At 40.7% G+C, this 19,863-nt stretch overlaps 1 protein-coding gene across 1 annotated transcript in view; it reads right to left on the reverse strand.

Annotated features, from left to right (window-relative positions):
* Positions 1-19,863, reverse strand: part of SACM1L (SAC1 like phosphatidylinositide phosphatase) — a 55,504-nt gene that overhangs the window by 22,705 nt on the left and 12,936 nt on the right. The window contains exons 2-5 of the mRNA XM_039525095.1: positions 10,010-10,107; positions 7,085-7,159; positions 5,769-5,896; positions 3,404-3,553 (exon numbers count right to left, since the gene is read on the reverse strand). Coding sequence (XP_039381029.1) covers positions 3,404-3,553; positions 5,769-5,896; positions 7,085-7,159; positions 10,010-10,107 — 451 coding nt within the window. The remainder of the gene's footprint in view (positions 1-3,403; positions 3,554-5,768; positions 5,897-7,084; positions 7,160-10,009; positions 10,108-19,863) is intronic.

The raw sequence follows: 19,863 nt of genomic DNA on the forward strand, positions 1-19,863 counted from the left end.
TTCTTCATTGAAATATGGTAGCCATTTAATAGCAAACAAAAGCTGCATTCAGCAAGTTAGGACAGAAGAAATGCAGGGGGATTTCTAACAAAGCATGTTTTTAGCTAAATTAGCATTTGAACAAGATATCAGGACAACACCTGCGCTTGTTAAAAAGGTTATGAAATACTGAAGGTCAGATTTTAAAAGATGAGTAAGCACCACAATTACATAGGCAAATTTGGGCATCTGAGCAGCTGTCTGGTGACTTAAATGGGTAACTGGCAACAAGCATGGAGCTACCTGATTTTGCATGCACATTTATATTTTATCTCAGTTATGCTTGGATAATTGCACGTGCCCATCTTTGAGCAATTTGATCCTTGACCATAAATGACAAGAACATTGGTTTTAAATCTTATTTGAATGCCAGCATCAGAACAAGTGAATAAAAGACTGATGCTTAGAGGTTATAGTGCCACTCATTGAGTCACCAACGCTACTTCCTATAGTACCCTAGGTTTGGCTGCATTCAAGTGAAGATGAGGCTTGAGCCTACTTGAGAGATCTGATGGGTTCACAGTCCAGGACGGCATGGCTACAGGGCTACAAGCAGATTGTAACTATTTCAACACCTGCAACACAACTGGCATCTTACATACGTTTTAAAAATGTTATATTTATATTAATATAGAGTGCTTACTGACTCAAAAAGGGATACTGAAGTATGTTAGGTCATTTTAAATTGGAACAGAAGATTTTTTTTAAACGACTAATGTGCTGATATGTCCTTTCCTATGGCTGAAAGGATAAACACATAATGGCATTTTTCTGAAGCTTGGTAGATTGATTTTAAGGCTAAACAATCATTACAGCTAGAGCATTTGTGGGGGAGGATGAGAAAGTACCATATAAAAATTGACAACACAGAACAGTACCCAAACACAGAATTCTAGGGTTCATTAACAAGCAATATGGTCTGCTGAAGTTTTTTAAATAAGAAAATGAAATGGACATGAAGGTTTAAAAAGGGTGTGAGAATTGCTTCTCGTTCCCAGTTCTGAAAGTATCCTGACAGTCAGGAGGTAATACCTTGTAAAGGAGGCTTTAGAGCCTCTTCTCCCAGTTGAAAATGAGCTCCAAAAGTCTCCATGGATTTTAGAAAGCACTTGTTGAATCAAAACCATGTTTAGCAGATTATGAATTCTAAATCTTTGTGGAAGCTGAGAAAGTTTACATTCCTAAATATATCCCCTGGGGCCTTAGTGTGGCTGTGTTTGTTTAATTTCAGTCTTAAGAAAACAAAACAACATACTAAATACTGTTTCTAACAACATATTAAGATAGCCAGGTTTAGAATGCAAAATCCCAGAGCCAAAGGCCACAAACCCACCACTCTGTTCTGTATCCTTCCCAGTCTCTCTCCCAAAGGCAAGCTCAAGTGACGTCTCTTCCACTTTTTGATGAAGCAACCCCCACTGTCTCTAATCCTAGTCTTAGAAACCCATCATTTTTTATCTAATTCCTTCCCACAGTGTCAAAAAAAGTTACTATGCAAGTTGCCACAGACAAACTCCAAATAAATCAAGTATCCTAGAGGTTAAGAGAAGATTCAAAATGGAAACGTGTACAAAATCATGTAAGAGTTATTCACCTCAGAAGTAACATTTTCTGATGTCACACTTACACAAAATTAACTCTTGCTATTTGAGTCAACAGTACACCTATGTTTTAGGTTTGTGGAGTTTTGTTCTGTTCAAAAGTGCCACAATATCTGGCATATTGGAGTAAGCTTTTTAACTACACTGTTTATTCTCCACAGGCTGGAGAACTGCAAACAACTATTTTTTCAATTCTTACTGTTTGAAGAGGGAAGGGAAATGGAGACAATGTTAAAACACTTGAAGTGTAACTTCTATAATTGATTCTCTCACTGCACACATTTTTGGTTGCTTCCCTTTCCTCTTGTGGTCAATTACTCATTCCAAAAAGCAACCCGACCACAGCCAATACTATCAAGCTGAAGATTTTACACAGCGAGTGTGACAATGTACTGGCAGCATGCTGATAGTGGAAAATACAAGCAATAGTCGCAAAACCATTTCACTAGTTTAGTTTGAAGGTGGAGAGGTAAAACCATTTTTACTATGATTTTCAGAATCAAGGGATCACTAATGGCTTTGTGAAAAGCAACTGATATTACACTATGAACATACATATTAAACATACATACCTACCCTTTTTACAGTTTATGCATTAAATCTAATTTCACTGACAGTACCATAAACTCTTAACTTAAAGATAAATGAGGATTTACATAAGATTAAGAACAGCTGGAAGTGCCAAGATGTTGGTGCAAGGAAGAGAGAAGATACACACAAAACCAGGAGTATTGAACTGCGTAGATGTGTCGTTCTCAGAATTCTAGTGTTGAGAAGTTGTATTTTAAGGACCTGATCCAAAGCCCAGTGAAGTCTCTAGGAAAATGTCCACTGATTTCAATGGGCTTTGGAGGAGGCCCTATAAACAGTACTATTCCACAATGAAGTGCCTTAAGAGGATTAAAATGTATTTTTAAAACATTTGCAAGTTTAAAAATCAAGCTGGGGAGAGACCTGTAGCTATAAGATCTACGATATTTAAACTTTACTATGAAGTTACTTGGGAACTGCATTAAGGTATTTTAACATCCAAATGAAACACAAAAAGATTACCAGCAGCGGCAGGCAGAAAAGAGAAAGGAGTTGCAGTCACTGTATATTTGTGGCATTTAAGGCCAGCATTTTTCCTCACTTTTGGTAAGCACTCATCTACTAGCTTGCAACTCCCAAACCACTGCTGCCTGACAGATTTTATTTTCCTCTGTAAAATAATCAGGAACATCAAGCAGCCCCCAACAGAAGTTTGGAATATAAGATGACCTGAGCATGGAACATTAAGGGTTGTGGCAAGGAGGTCAGAAGCAGCAAGATACAAAGACCTACGTAGGATGTCAGAAGGAAACAAAAGATAGGCTAGTATACTAGTCAGCTCCGAAAGTATTGATTGTTTTAAAACTACCTTGCAACAGGTTTACCCACAGACTGTTGAGAAGAAGTGTAATATACACAAATATAATGCTACAGAGCCAGGAGTGCTAGGGCTCTGTTTTGGGAACGCAAAAGTTTAACATTAATTTTAAGGGGATATCTAGTTTACAAAAACAAAATGGCAAGTTTGAGAGCTAATCTACGTCACAGAAACATTAAAAGGGATGAAACTGACTCTTGTCCCCTCAGGAGTTCAGTCCAGCCAGAAATTAGAATCTAAATAGACTAGTGAAGTAATCCCATCAGTTACCTGATCTATAAAATAAACCCATTACCACACATAAAACTAGTTGACAAGGAGCTGGATACAAGACAGAAAACAGTGGAATCCTTACCCTCTCTAGTAGGCTCATTTCTTGGAATTCTGGACTGGTGTTGGCTAACCTTTGCAAAGTGTGCGTAAGGTCATACGTTGTAGAGAAGTAAAATCCATCCACATTCAAGACGTGACTAAGCATTGCTAAAAAGGCTTTATTGTCCTGCAACTGTTGGCAGAAAGAACAAGCAGCATTTTTATTTACTAACACCAAACTGCTCGGGTTTTTAAGTTCCCCTTTTTAAAAAGGCATTGATTTTTTTGCTTACCACTATGTTTTGCAAGAGTACACCACAAAAAAAAAAAAAACAAACCCAAAAACCCATAAAACGCCAATACAAAAGGATACCTTGAGATCACAATTTTGAGAGAATAAAAGTAGACTGACAGTTTACAACATTAAACTCCTCCAGTACACCCTGATTCAATATATACAGTAGATGAGAGAACGCTGTACTTCAGGGGGTTTGACCAATAATTACTCCTGGGGGAATTCTGTGGCACTGCATACGGGTAGGATTCATGTCCCCTGCAGATATTTTTTCCATCTCCACAGAGTAAAGATTCTGCTGGAGAGGCATTGCACCTTTTGCCCACCAGAAGAGAGAGCAGCCAGTGTGTGGAGAGGGAGGGGGGAAGACTGCATTCCTCACAGCTGGGCCCGGTGAGGAGGCATGGGATGGACAGAGTGGTGCACACAGGGCTGCTGGGGGGTGGGCGGAAGGGGGTCACAGAGAGGTTCAGAAGGGCTAGTGGGAGGACAGATTGGGGCACGGGCTCAAAAGCTAGTGGGGTGACAGCATTCAGCCAGCGCCTGAATGGGAAGGGGGCTGCAGGGCCACCTGGGGATGGGGGGTAGATGTGCCTCACTGAATGGGAGAGGCTACGGGTCAGCCAGGGTCTGCATGGGGGAGACTCCCCAACTCCCTAACAATCCCTCCCTGACCCACCCACCCCCCAAAAAAAATACCTGTTCCAGACTTCTCCCACCCACATCCAACAACCCTCCAGATTCACTCCCAAACTCCTTCCCTCTTCTCCGTTACCTCTGAGTCCCCCAAGCCTTTGCACTGCTTCTGAGGGATGCAAGAAATATGTTACGATATTGTAGTTTGAGTAATTTGTTTAAAGTTCTGTACTAATATGCCTAGTAAGGAATCTGTCAAAAAAAATTTCCTGAATCTTGTGTGTTTGTATGTTGGTACAGATATACCTGTTGACACATATTTTTAAATAAAATTACCAGAATAATTGAAACTGGTGTTAAATTGTGTTATTTTGACAAATACAATATGCAGAATTTTGCAGGATTTTAAAATACCGTGTGAAGAATTTTTAATTTTTTTAAGCACAGAATTCCCCCAGGAGTAAATAATGGAGATTAGACTGATACCAAGTGCTCCCCAAACACAGAGGGAAAAACTGTTGTGCCCCAAAGAGTGTACAGTCAAAAAAAAGGCAAGTGAGAAGTGTGGGGGGAAAGGATACAACATTCTGGCAAGGTGATCCCAGTGTCAGGCTCATGTCTTGGTTGCAAGTTTGCCTTATTTTATTTTTAAATAGATACTAAATTCACCTCCCATTCCACCATTCAACCCCCATGTCTTTGTTCCACAGCAATCAGTTTCAGTTCCAATGAACTTATACCCATTCATTCCTCCCAACATTCAACCCCTTCCCTCCATGTAAACAGAAATGATCAGTTCAATGATGAGCTAAGTGAGAAATAGTTGGATGACTTAGTCAACTAGTTTCTTGTAGGTTTCATGGAAGTAGTAAAGGATTTGACATGGAGAAGGTAGTGGTTCTGTGGACCAGCTCAGGAAGGACATGCCATACATGGAGACAGTGTGGAAGAAAACACAGAGTTGGCTGTGAAAGAAATGAACAAAGAGGGTCTTAATGGGCATTGTGGGAAGAAAGAAGGGGTGCAGTGTTGGGAGACATAACAGACATGGGTTTGAACTTGATGCAGTGAGAGATGGGACCTAATGAAGGATGATTTGGTCAAAACAATAAGAAACGCCATCTTAGAAACTGGAGGGAGTGGGCAGCGAAATTGATGTCAGGAAGGCCAGTGACACAGAGGTTGCACAATGGAGTTCGTTTGGGAATTTGAATACATAGATTTTCTCTAATTTACATTGATATAAGCAAGAACATGCACATGCTTATAACATTATGAATAATGCAGATGAACTACAATGCCATCAGCATTTTAAAAGAAATTGCACAACTGCTGTAACAGTCTTCCAACTATGCTTCAATCCCAGGAGACCTACATTTGAAGAGGTTTTTTTTTATTATGCTAAAGATGATCAGCCATCAGAAAATTGCTCATCAGTTGTGGCTTATTTATTTTTCTTCTACCAATCTACTCCTACCTGAATATCAGTTAAGTGTAGCATGGTCTTTTTGTAGGAGAGGATGTCAAAATCAGTTGCTTTCCAGACTGCATGACTGAAACATTCACCTACTTTTTTCTTTTTTGTTATTACAATGAGATAGCTGCCTGCAAAATAAAAATGTAGAAGTCAAGAGTTATTAGATATAACGTGATTCAAGAAAACGAGGACAGCAAGCACAAGGCTATATACGAAAAAAAATGCACGAAGGAGAAAGAGGGAGAACAATTCCTGGAGGTTCCCCTCCTCAAGAGTTTCCTCTAAATCCCTCCATTGGAAGGAGGTTGCTCCACTCCACAGAAGACAGTCTGGACAGCCCAAAACCCACAAGTGAATTAACTTTCCTGCAGATTCCCCATGGAGTTGGGTAGGGATAGAGCACACCTTTCCAAACACCCACCACTCCATCCCCACATGCAGATCTGAATCTGCCAAGCACACTTCAGGGTCTTGAAGAGGGAGAGAGTGCAGGAAGGGCGGCCGACCCCCACTCCAGATCCAAGTACAGACAGTCCTCTCCACACATAGATCTTTTAGGGTGGGAACGCAGAAGGAGATAAGTGACTGAGCCCATAGTTTGGAGAATGCAGACTCCATCAGCAATACGTACAATTACAGTGTGTGGTAGTATTCAACAAATGAGATCCAACTTAGAAGTCTTACAGAAGATCACAGATATGCTATTTTATCCTAAAAGATAGTTGCCCTAAAGCCTCCAAAAATATTAGGAAGTTTTGTTCAATTTGTCCTCTTCTTTTTGTTAACTCTTGATATTTCCTCTACATTTGGAAAGAGGTTTGAACACAGCCATTGATTAAACAATTGAATACAATGATCTCGCATCAGGTCATTCCCAAACTATTGACTTGAAATCAAGCCTCACCAAAAAGTGCATAAGTGTTACAGCAAATCCAGTGGCGGGGGTGAAAGCAAGAGGGGGTGGGAGAAGAGAGAGGGAGAGAATTAAACTTTTTGTAGGTTCTGTAGAAATAGATTTAAAAAGTAAGTTAACAGAGTGCTCAATTAACTCCTTTTCTACATTTAGACACTTACAATTCATAGGACATCTTCCCTTCCTTTCATTTTTAAGCATCTTTAGTTAGCTTACAAAAATGACAAGTGTCATACTATAGCAACTTTTAAGAAATGATGAAAAAAGTGATTTTGTCCAACAAACCGCAATTCCAGATTCCTTTATTAAACATTAAACACGCTTTCTCCCAGGCTTTTGGATTTCTCTAGCAATATATTTTCGCCTACATTCTTTCACCAGTATAGCATTTTGTTTTCCTTACCTGCCACCAGACGGATTGTTCCCAAAATACCATATATAGGCCTTGTAACAGCTGAAGGGGGAACATCTTTCTTAACTGAAAAGCAAAAAAACACAAGATGTCAAACTACATCTGTTTCATGATTATATCCCATGTAACTTTATTAAGTTGGATTTGATCATGAAGTTTCAACCATGTCGTTAATGAGTCACAATTGTGAGAGGCAATGGATTAGTTTGAAAACCTGCTGGGAAAGAATTTAAAATTAGGAAATGAAAGTTTTCTATTTTGTTTAATCAACAAGAATCATTCTAACTGAAGAAATTCGGGCTCATTTACAGGACAGTCTAGCTGGGTGGCTCAGCAGCAGCACGCTGTCCTGCCAGCAGCAAGGAGTTTCCTGTTTTGAACCAAACTCCAGGTGTTAAGGTCCCAAGACCAGCCATAAGCCACAATACCTGGCCTCCCCACCTCTGAGCACTCCTGCAGCATCTCAGTCCAATTCCGCACTGAGCAACAGGGCCAGACATGCAGTCTGAATTGTGTTTAAGTTGTAAGGCCAGCTCTTCAAGGCAAAGACTACTAAGAGCTGTACAGGTGTGGGAAAGAATATACTGTCCTGAATGATAGGTAGAGGGAAAAAATGCAGCTTGCAAAAGTGCTTCAGTATTATACTTTTATCATCCATAGATTTAGGGGTCATTGAGAGGACCATTAACACAAAGTTTTAAACCAGGCTTGTACGTCATCCTAGATTTAAGTCACAACTAAGTGCCCCAACAGAGTTTGAAGAATGGAGAAAGATGGGACTAGGTTATTCATTGGGTTACATGCCAATGAAATTATAAAGTAGCTGCTGGGACAACAAAATACCTTGGCTTGAAGAGTTTATATGTTAATGAATCACCAGCATTAAGAAAAAATGGCAGACAACAGAAACCTGGGAAGAGTAATCCATACAGCTCTGAAGGAGTAAGGGCTATTTCAGTACTATAATATTTCAAGAGGATGAGAGCTCTAATCTTTTATACAAAAATACTGTAAGATTTACAGTCCAAATTTAGTTGGAAAAGAGGTTTTAATTTAATTTTCTCAGTGAGAGAAAGGAGATTCCCTTCATATTAGAATCTGTGTACGTATTGTAGCAGCTCCTCTCAGTAAGACAGCATGTGAGTTCACTTTTAACATCCTATTTTCTGAAGTTCACAGCTCAGCATTAAATGGTTTGTTTCAAGCTGCAATTTAGTATAAGGCCTTCACCTGGGAAACAACTTGTGTGTTTGGTAAAACCACACAAATTTGCAAAAATAAAATGTTAAGTTATGACCATAGCACAGAACTATCAAACAATTCAAACTGTAGCCTTTTAATAGCCTCAGGAAAAAGCTGAAGAAAAAAGTTTAAAAAAAAAAATCACCGAGTATATTTTGGCCAAGTTCATAGATTCCAAAGCCAGAATGGACCACTGTGATCATCTAAGCTGACCTCCTGTATAACGTAGGCATAGAACTTCCCCAAAATAATTCCTAGAGCGGATCTTTTACAAAAACATCCAATATTGATTTAAAAGTTACCAATTCATACTTGGTAAATCGTTCAAATGGTTAATTGTCCTCACTGTCAAAAATTTACACCTTCTTTCTGGTCTGAGTTTGTCTAGCTTCAACGTCCAGCCACAGTATCGTGTTATACATTTATCTGTTGCATTGATGAGCCCATTATTAAATATTTATTCCTTGAGTAGATACTTGTGGACTGTACTCAAGTCACTCCTTAACCTTCTCCTTGTTAAGCTGAATAAATTGAGCTCTTGGAAGTTATAGGAGCACATCTGCACGACATTCATCATTCCTGTGCTTGAGTCCAGACTGTGGCATCAGTCCTAATTAGCATGACCAAGTCAACATTTCAAACTCATGCAGCCATACAATTATCAAATAATAAAAAAATAAAATGATGAGTGGGAGCCCCAAATCAGTTGTTATGCATAAGGCTACGATTTAGTCACGGGAAGTGACAGCAGTCAAGGATTTCAAGACTTTACCGGAAACTCTGTGACTTCTTCCACTTCAGCTGTCAGCAGCTGAAGCTGGGGCTGGAGGCAGGACTCTGTGCCCCTGCCCTGCAACTAGGGCTGGATGGCTGGAATGAGGACCCTGCAGCCAGCCCCATGGCTTCTGCCGGGGGCCGCACATCCCAGCCCTGCAGTGTCCCAGGGCCATGCGCCCTCCCTCACCCCAGCTGTGGCGCCGGGGCTTGGCCTGGGCTGCAGCCAGGGCCACGCACCCCTATTCTGCAGCTATGGCCAGCTCCAGAGCGTTGTGCTGTGCCGCGCTTCAGCCACTGGAGCCAGGGCTGTGCCACCCGCCATGGCCTGTCGGTCCCTCCCCATCATGAGACTCCATTCCTCCCCACTACTTAGCCCTGCCCCCTGCTATTTTAAGTAAAGTCATGGGCAGGTCATGGGCTCTGAATATTTATTGCCTGTGACCTGTCCGTGACTTTTACTAAAAATAACCGTGACAAAATCTTAGCTTTAGTTATGCACCATATATTTTCACCACACATTTTTAATACACAGCTACATAACTACAAAGAACCTTAAAATTATCTTCCAATAAAAATTACACGTTGAGCTGCACAAATAAATATCAACGAATACTTTAAAATGTTAATTTTTACTGAAAATAATCAAAATCCTTTGGCACACTTTGGATTTCTGCTATTCCAAATTAATATCCAGTCCACAAAGGAGACCAAAAAAACACAACACCTCAACATCATGAGTGAGGTGAAAAGAGACTTAGGATACCACAATAATGTGGCTATTCAGTAAGCTATCCAAAGAACCATGACATTAAGCTTTGAAGTAGTATTTAGATTGCTTGTTGCACTTTGTCACTGTACTTTTTAAATCGACTGGCCTAGTGCTGGTGAGACGCATACCTGTAAGAGTGACCTCTGTGGAGACTCTGTCAATGGCAAGAACATCATCTGCTCCATCATCACAAGCTTCCACGTAAAACTTCTCTGGTGTTATGTGCCTTTAAAAGAAATTAAGAGCTATGAGTCAAATAAACCAGACTTGCCATGCAAGTTCCATATTTAGTTATAAACAGCTGGGCAGCCAGTGATGGCTTTTTCCTAACTGCTGAACAAATTTTAAACAACTTGTTGACTGGAAAACAGCTGTACACCACTCATTTATTTTGTAGAGCACTAACTGGAAATATGAACCTGAGAGTTTTAATTGCTGAATACAAAAATTCCTGGCTTGCTTAACATCAGGGAAATAACTCTACTGTAAGTGAAAAATACGAAAGTTTCTTGCTGAATGTTTCCTTAAATAAGCTTTAATTTAAAAAAGGAAAATTAAAATGTGATTCATTAGTTCACATGGGCTATGTACAAAATCTTAGGAACCTGACAGAGTTCAAGTTATGGCAAACAAAACTACCATTTTATTGAACAATTATTAATACAGTAACAATGTACCACATAAGTGCACATTTCAGATTGAGGGAGAGGAAGACTGACATATTAAAGCTCATTTTCCGCTAAGAACGCTTTCTGAAAGATGCCTGTAAAAATCCACTAAAAAAACTAATTTATGTCATAATCATAACCCAAAACAGCAGAAGGCTATTCCAGCAAGAGTACATTGCACCAGACATACTTTAAGACTGGCACTTTCCAGACTGCTAGCGAGATCTCTGCTTCAGGTGACATATGTCCACAATATCCAAAGCATTATACAAACAAACAATTCCAACACCTGTCATCCTGTTCTGGCTCCATACTTACTTTTCTTTGGGTAAATCCTTAAAAATGCCTATATTCTGCAAAGACTAGTAATTTAAAAGAAACGAAGACCTAATTAAACAAATTCCATACTGCGAAGGTTGGACAGGCCTGTGACCAGAGCCGATCCGGAGAACAGAAGGGTGTGCTGTCTACCGGATGCTAAAATACGGGATGTGGACCTGAGGTTGAAAAGAATCCTAAGAGGAGCGGGTAAGAACCCTTTGATCATCCTTCATGTAGGAACAAATGACACGGCTAGATTCTCGCTAGAGAGGATCAAGGGAGACTATGCCAGGTTGGGTAAGACACTCAAGGAAATTGAGGCTCAGGTGATCTTCAGTGGGATTCTACCTGTCCCTAGGGAAGGGCGCCAAAGGGGTGAGAGGATCGTGATGATTAATAGTTGGCTGAGGGAGTGGTGTTACAAGGAGGGCTTTGGGATGTATGGGCACTGGGAGGCTTTTGGGGACAGACAACTGTTCTCAAGGGATGGGCTCCACCTAAGTAGGGAAGGAAGTAGACTTCTAGGAGGGAGGCTGGCTCATCTGATTAAAAGAGCTTTAAAACTAGACACTGGGAGAGGTCCTGGTGCTCACGCCAAATTTATACATTGGGAGTGAGGACAACAAGATAACAACAGATATAGCCAGAGGGGGCAGTTACGTGTAAGGAAGAGGGGGGGGGATGGATACTAGATCTATAAGTCATACTGGAAGTACTGTGTCCCTACCGAGTTGGGTGAATAGAGTGAGAGGAGCCCAACAGGAAAAATTAGGATGTTTGTTCACCAATGCGAGAAGCTTAGGTAACAAAATGGAGGAACTGGAGCTCCTGGTCCGGGAATTGAAACCGGATATCGTAGGAATAACCGAAACATGGTGGAACGGTAGCCATGACTGGAGTACAGGTATGGAAGGGTATGTGCTGTTTAGGAAAGACCGATGCAAAGTTAAAGGTGGGGGAGTAGCACTGTATATCAATAATGAGGTGAAATGTAATGAGGTAACTAGCAATGCAATGGATAATACAAAGTCTGTTTGGGCAATGGTCACATTGGGGAAGAAAACTACCAGAGCCTCACCCGGGATAGTGATTGGGGTGTGCTATAGACCGCCGGGATCTAGCTTAGAGACGGATAGAGAGCTCTTTAATGTTTTTAAGGAGGTAAACACTAATAGGAACTGCTTGATCATGGGGGACTTTAACTTCCCGGATATAGATTGGGAAACAAATGCTAGTAATAATAATAGGGCTCAGCTTTTCCTAGACGTGATAGCTAATGAATTCCTTCATCAAGTGGTTGCTGAACCGACGAGGGGGGATGCCATTTTAGATTTGATTTTGGTGAGTAACGAGGACCTTGTTGAGGAAATTGTTGTAGGGGACAACCTTGGCTCGAGTGACCATGAGCTAATTCGTTTCCAAATAAATGGGAGGATAATCAATAGTGCATCTGAGACTAGGGTGTACGATTTCAAAAGGGCTAACTTTACTAAATTAAGGCGACTAGTTAGGGAAGTGGACTGGGCTAACATATTTAGGGATCTAGGGGCAGATGACGCCTGGAGTTACTTCAGGTTGAAGTTGCAGGAGTTGTCAGAGGCATGTATTCCGAGAAGGCTCATAGGTAGCAGTTTTAGACCGAGCTGGATGAGCAAGCGTCTTAGAGGTCATTAAGAAAAACAGAAAGCGTACCAGGAGTGGAAAATGGGAGGGATCAGCAAGGAAACCTACCTTATTGAGGTCAGAGGGTGCAGGGAAGCTGTGAGAAAGGCAAGTGGAGATGGACATTAAAACCAATAGCAAACGGTTTTTTAGCCATATAAATAGGAAGAAAACCAAGAAAGAAGAAGTGGGACCGCTTAAAACTTTAAACGGAGTGGAGATTAGGGATAATCTTGGAATGGCACAATATCTGAACGAATACTTTGCCTCGGTCTTTAATGAGGCTAATGAAGGGCTAAGGAATAGTGATAGAGGGACTGATGGGAATGAAGATATGGGGGTAGACATTACGGTATCTGAGGTAGAAGCCAAACTTGAACAGCTTAACGGAAGTAAATCGGGGATAATCTTCATCCTAGAATATTAAGGGAATTGGCGAGGATATTGCATAATCTTTAATAAATCCCTAAATTCGGGGATTGTACCGACTGACTGGAGATTAGCTAATGTAGTTCCTATATTCAAGAAGGGGAAAAAAAGTGACCCGGGGAACTATAGGCCTGTTAGTCTAACATCTGTAGTATGCAAAGTCATGGAAAAAATCTTAAAAGAGAGAGTGGTTCCGGAGCATGAGGCCGATGGCAACTGGGATAGATTACAGCATGGATTTACGAAGGTAGATCGTGCAAACCAACCTGATCTCCTTCTTTGAGAAAGTAACAGATTTTTTAGACAAGGGAAATGCGGTGGATCTAATATATCTGGATTTCAGTAAGGCGTTTGATACGGTACCGCATGAAGAATTACTGGTTAAATTGGAAAAGATGGGGATCGAAATGAAAATCCAGAGGTGGATAAGGAGCTGGTTAAAGGAGACTGCAGAGGGTAGTATTGAAGGGGGAACTGTCCGGTTGGAGGGGGGTTACCAGTGGAGTTCCTCAAGGCTCGGTTTTGGGTCCGATTTTATTCAATCTATTTATTGCTGACCTGGGAACCAAGAGTAGGAGTGGGCTGATAAAGTTTGTGGATGACACCAAGTTGGGGGGTATTGCCAATTCGGAAGAGGATCGGGATATTCTCCAGGGAGATTTAGATGACCTTGTAAACTGGAGTATTAGTAACAGGATGAAATTCAATAGTGAGAAGTGTAAGGTTATGCATTTAGGGATGACTAACAAGAACTTTAGTTATAAGCTGGGACGCACCAGTTGGAAGTAACGGAGGAGGAGAAGGACCTAGGAGTCCTGGTTGATCGTAGGATGACTATGAGTAGGCAATGTGATGTGGCGTTAAAAAGCTAATGCGGTCTTGGGTTGCATTAGGCGAGGTATTTCTAGTAGGGATAAGGAGGTGCTAGTCCCGTTATATAAGGCGTTGGTGAGACCTCATTTGGAGTATTGTGTGCAGTTTTGGTCTCCCATGTTTAAGAAGGATGAATTCAAACTAGAACGGGTACAAAGAAGGGCCACTAGAATGATCCGAGGAATGGAAGGCCTTTCGTATGAAAGGAGACTTGAGGAGGTTTGTTTTCCTTAACTAAAAGAAGGATAAGAGGAGATATGATTACACTCTTTAAATATATCAGAGGATAAATACCAGGAAGGAGAGGAATTATTTCAGCTCAGTGCTAATGTGGACACGAGGACAAACGGATATAAATTGTCAGTCAGGAAATTCAGGCTTGAAATTAGACGAAGGTTTCTAACCATCAGGGAGTGCAATACTGGAACAGCCTACCGAGGGAAACAGTGGGCGAAGGACCTCCATGACTTTAAGATTAAGCTAGATAAGTTTATGGAGGAGATGGTATGATAGGATAACGGGCTTAGTCAATAGGTCAATTAAGTGCCACACTGGTAAATAGTACAATGGGTCAATGGTATGATAACCTTTTCCAGAGGGTTTGGCTGGAGAGTCTTGCCCGCATGCTCGGGGTTCAGCTGACCGCCATATTTGGGGTCGGGAAGGAATTTTCCTCCAGGGAAGATTGGCAACGGCCCTGGAGGTTTTTCGCCTTCCTCCGAAGCATGGGGCAGGGGGAGTGGGTGGATCGGCTTATGTGGCCTGCATCTTGCAGGAGGTCAGACTAGATGATCATAATGGTCCCTTCTGATCTTGAATTCTATGATTCTATGAAATCAATGCCTAAAACAGAACATGGCTATGGAGGCTGACTGTCCAAAGCCATATTCCAATTGGATAGCTGAGGACATCAGAGCTGTACACCAGTGCCAGTGGTACACTGGAGAGGAGAATCCCTCATCCATTAAATTAACTGGATAAAGATATGGGGAATTATTTTTATTAACCTTTCTCCCTCATTCCCTTCTTGCAGGATTGCTTCTACTACACAGCTTTGTCTAGCCAAATTTTAAGTGCCTCATGTGATGGTGAAAGTTTAATCATTTCTTGGGCAACTCTTTCACAGGCTAATCATTAGGATCTTTCCCCAATTTCCCCCACACCAATTAAATCTTGCTTTTCTTAATGTTATTGCTATATTGTCATTACACCTCGGGGCTTTAAATTAATTTCCAAAAAAGAGGTAAAGGAGATGGCTTCTTTAACCTCTAGATAAAGAGTATCAAAATGCCCCTTGGAAACTTCATAGCTTTCTCTCTGATTTAGTTTCCTGGTTCTAATTTTTCTAATAATCTCAGAATGGACAATATTTCTACCATATGTAAGGCTATTTTTTAAAGAGACATCATCAACTTGAAAATGTATCCACTGTTAAAATGGAAAATTATAAAATTTTCTTCATCCTCGAGACTGTAAGCTCTTTTGGGGGCAAGGATAATCTCTCTGTTGTGTGCAGTTTAGCACAATGAGCCCCTAAATCCTCATAAGGGTCTTCAAGGCCTACCATAATAACTAAGTTTCCTCATCACCATACTTTGTGCATTTGACAGCACTTTATCTTGGTATATTTCACTGAATATTACACCCTTCCTCCTGCCCTTCAAAGGGGTTTCCATCACTAATACCAGCAGCAGCAGAGTTTAAACTGAACAAGTGGAACACAACTGTTTGCAGACAGAGAGGGGAAGATATGGGTGTCAGCATGTTTGGTAGTGTTGATATCAGGTCATCTCAAAAGACGAATGGGAAGCAGAAACCCCCCCCTCGCCTTTTTTTTTTTTTTAAGAATACTTTTTAAAGAAGCAAGCCAGGACACTAAGGAGTTCTATTTGGAAACCAGATTTCTAAAAAATTAAGTAAAAAAAAAAAAAATCAAGATTATAGCATTCCTTTAAGAGAAAAAGGCATTTATTTTACTTAGCACAATATTCTGAAGTTTTACAAAATTTACCTATGAGGAAAGACACAGCCAAAATATATAAGTCATGGCTAAGCAACAATGAAGGAGGAGGAGGTTAAATTTTAAGTCTAACAATATTTAAAAGGATGTAGATCCCGATGAAGGAAAAATACAGGGTGAAAAAAGTTGTTTTTTTTGTTTTTTTTTTAAAGTGAGGAAATTAAGAAAAAATAGTATAAGGTGGAAAGCTTTCTGAGCATGTTCTGTATCCACCTGTGGAACTGTCTCCCAAATAACGTGATGGAAGCCTCATTTTTCAGAGCCCTCAAAACTAGAATTGACGATACACTAACATACAACAGAATCCTGTGCTGGCAGAGTAATGGACTCTCTAGATGGCCTAATTAGGAGTCTTCCATCTATAATTTCTACGATCAATATTTAAACACTCTGGCTTGCACAGTATCAATAGCATGGACATAGCTTTATGTCATGTCAAATATCTTTTCAGCTATATGGCCACTGGCAGTGCAAGGCTCAGAAATTAAATACTCTAGTTAAGACCCTTATTTTCAAATACTTATTAATAGCTTGAGGGGTGACAAGTGTTCATTTATAATGTGAGCTTTTAGTTTACTGCATTCAACAAGATGGTTAAATCTTTCCTGTAAAAGCAGTTTATCTTTAATTATTCTAACAATACTATATCAACTGCAAAGTGCTAATAATGATAATGCATGGGGGAGGGATAGCTCAGTAGTTTGAGCATTGGCCTGCTAAACCCAGAGTTGTGAGTTCAATCCTTGAGGGGGCCACTTAGGGATCCGGGGCAAAAATTGGTCCTGCTAGTGAAGGCAGGGGGCTGGACTCGATGACCTTTCAAGGTCCCTTCCAGTTCTAGGAGATTGGTATATCTCCAATTACCACCTATTACTTCTAAATCATACACAAACCCTACATTAAAATATTAAAGGTTACAAAATTCAGAGTTAGGAAATGAAATGCCAGAATTAAAATTGCCTGTGCAATCTTAACTCAGCCCTCTTGCACTAGTTATAGAACATACTATTCCCCTCACCAATTCTCTGCCCAGCTCTTAAACCTCTAGCAAAGCCATTCATTGCCTTCAAGTCCCAGTCTCCTTACCTAGACAGTACTAGTCTCCACCAAAACTCGAGTCCCTGTTCTCTCCCCCACTCCCATTAGCCTCAAGTCCCAGGTTCCACATACTGTACAGCTTTGTTCCAATGTACTCCCTCTGCCCCTCACTCTGATGGCTCTTGTCTCCTGTGCATTAGAATCAGACAACTTCCTCCTCCCTGGGCTCAGCAGGGGCTGGAGACGCAGTCACAGAGCACAGGAGAGAGAGAGTGGCCCTGTTCTCAGTTCAGGTACTTGGACTCAGCATGGCCTGCAGCAGTCCAGAGCTGCTATTGCAGGGAAAGCTGACACTACAGTCAGAGCTTAGCAGTTCAGTGCTGATGGAATCTTTCTGCTAAAAAACTAAGAACTCTGATTTTTTAAAGGTGTATAACTTGACCAAAGTTAGGCAGATTTTCATGAGGACAAAAGACATCTCTGACAAAAAAACAAAAATTTCAGGCCCCTGCTCCAAAGCACTTAAGGGAAAAAAAAAATCACCAAAATTTAACACTGGCAAAACAATGTATTTTCTCTTAACCTCATTCTTCGAAACTTCTGAACTGTTTTGGCTGAAATTTTCCAAAATCAGCCTCAGGCAGACACCTGGCATGGCAAATTTCAGCCCAAATGGTTAAAAACTGACAAAAAAGTTATAAGCTGCTGAAAACATGGTCTTACATGAAAGCGTCTGACAACCTTACTAGGCGGTGCGTCTGGCCCAGTGGTTCTCAAACTGGGGGTCAGGACCCCTCCGGGGGTCACAAGGTTATTACATGGGGGGGGGGGGGTCGCGAGCTGTCAGCCTCCACCCCAAACCCTGCTTTGCCTCCAACATTTATAATGGTGTTAAATATACTGACAAGTGTTTTTAGCTTATAAGGGGGGTTGGACTCAGAGGCTTGCTATGTGAAAGGGCTCACCGGCACAGAAGTTTGAGAACCACTGCTCTAGCCCCACCTATAATTAAAATGAAAGAGCATCCAAAAATTGAGACAATCGCACATTCCACCCTCTGAAGGAACAGCATTCTTGTATATCTAGCCCACAGAGCTAGCCTGCTTACTTGCATATCTTTTCTTATGGGTTTGATATTGTTTGTTTTATTATAATAGATTTATTCTAGAGTATTTTGGTTGTAATGTAAGTAACCTGAAGGCCACATCCTGTTGAGCTAAAGCATGTTAGCATACATACGTTCAGGACCTTTAGCCTAGGTAAGAGATGATGAGCTAAAGGGGAGGGAGAGAGAGAGAGTGAGTAAAATATGTTTGTGACCTGAAGAGAGGATGTATTAAAGCAAGGTGGCATAGACAGGGGACCGGCTAAGTTCATGCCCTCTATAAACTTAACAAAGAACTGGAAATAACCAGTTAGGCCAGAAACATCAGATGCAAGACTGAGCTAGTAGTTACTACTATGTATGAACACGTCATACAGACATATGAACATGCCAGCCTATAGAGTAAGTGTGCCCTGATATTCTGAGGGTGAGGAAATTAAGTTTGGACATGGAAGGAGGCACATAGTGCTCAGGCTCTATAAAGGGGGGCAACTCACCATGTTAGTTTTAGTTCATATTTTTTCATTCTTAATGGTTAGTTCTTAAACTAGTTAAGTCAAACTTTAAGGTAACTTCTGTAGGTTTTCCTTTAGCTTTTACCACTCTAGCTTCTCCTAAGTTCTTCACCTCCCACTCAAGAATTGAGGAACCTGGATCATCGGACTCTTTGGGATGCAGAGGCGAGGCTGGTCCATTGTCTATTACCACCAGGTTATCAAGGAAGGGTGCGAGTATGTTAATCTAGAAAGCTTTATAGTACATAATACCATATGTACCTCTAGAACAATATTATTCCCTTTGTAATTCTGATTATTTTTCCATTTGATTGCTATTCCATTTATCTCAATACAAGTCTTTAAGGCTGTACTTTGTTCTCAGTGTAATGTCCTTGTCATACATCCTGAGGATCCTTGAAAACTGTGTAACCTGGTTTTGGGACAAGAACCTTATCTTATAATCAGATTAATATTATTGTTTATATAGGCTTGCCAATCAATCTCCTAAAATCAGGCAACATATTAAAATCAGGATTATGACACATGTTTATCACATGCACATAAAAAATACTGCACATGCTCACTTTAATGTGAGCAAGAATTAAATACATCAGCCACTGTGGAGATGAGGGGAATTATTCACTGTAGTCAGGGATCTGGGGGAGGGATAACTCAGTGATTTGAGCATTGGCCTGCTAAACCCAGGGTTGTAAGTTCAATCCTTGAGGGGGCCACTTAGGGATCTGGGGCAAAAATCAGTACTTGGTCCTGCTAGTGAAGGCAGGGGACTGGACTCGATGACCTTTCAAGGTCCCTTCTAGTTCTAAGAGATTGGTATATCTCCAATTAATTATTATTATAGTTATTTGGTTGTGCTTATACTAAAAACAATTGGAGCAGTCAGTGTTGAAAATCCATCAGATCCATATTCTATTTGTAATGCAAAAATATGAAAGGAAATATTTTCTGGAAAGTTTAAGATTCAGAACTTCTGACTAACGTTCACATTCAAACCAAACTCAACTTTCTTATGATCTTCATATTTTTCATTTGTATCTGAGAATTCTACACAGCCATGCTCAGTTACCCCATCTGATTAGCAGATTGCATCAAGAAGTTGTTAACAAGATATTGATGTCAGTGCAGCTCAACAGAAGGAATATGTCCAACAGTCTTGACTTCAACTAAATGAGCAGCATCAAACCAATGCTCCAATCTCTGCTGCTCAATAGTTTAAAAAGGGACGAGAACACACACACAAAAGCACAGAGACTAAAAATCAGAGAATGTTTTCAACAATCTTTGCTTAAAGAGCACAAAGAAGAAAATACAGGGGAACCACCACCAAAATCAAGTCCTTTGGTTTGTT

Source organism: Mauremys reevesii, linkage group 2, assembly GCF_016161935.1.
Source record: "Mauremys reevesii isolate NIE-2019 linkage group 2, ASM1616193v1, whole genome shotgun sequence".
In the NCBI taxonomy this organism is placed as follows: domain Eukaryota; kingdom Metazoa; phylum Chordata; order Testudines; family Geoemydidae; genus Mauremys; species Mauremys reevesii.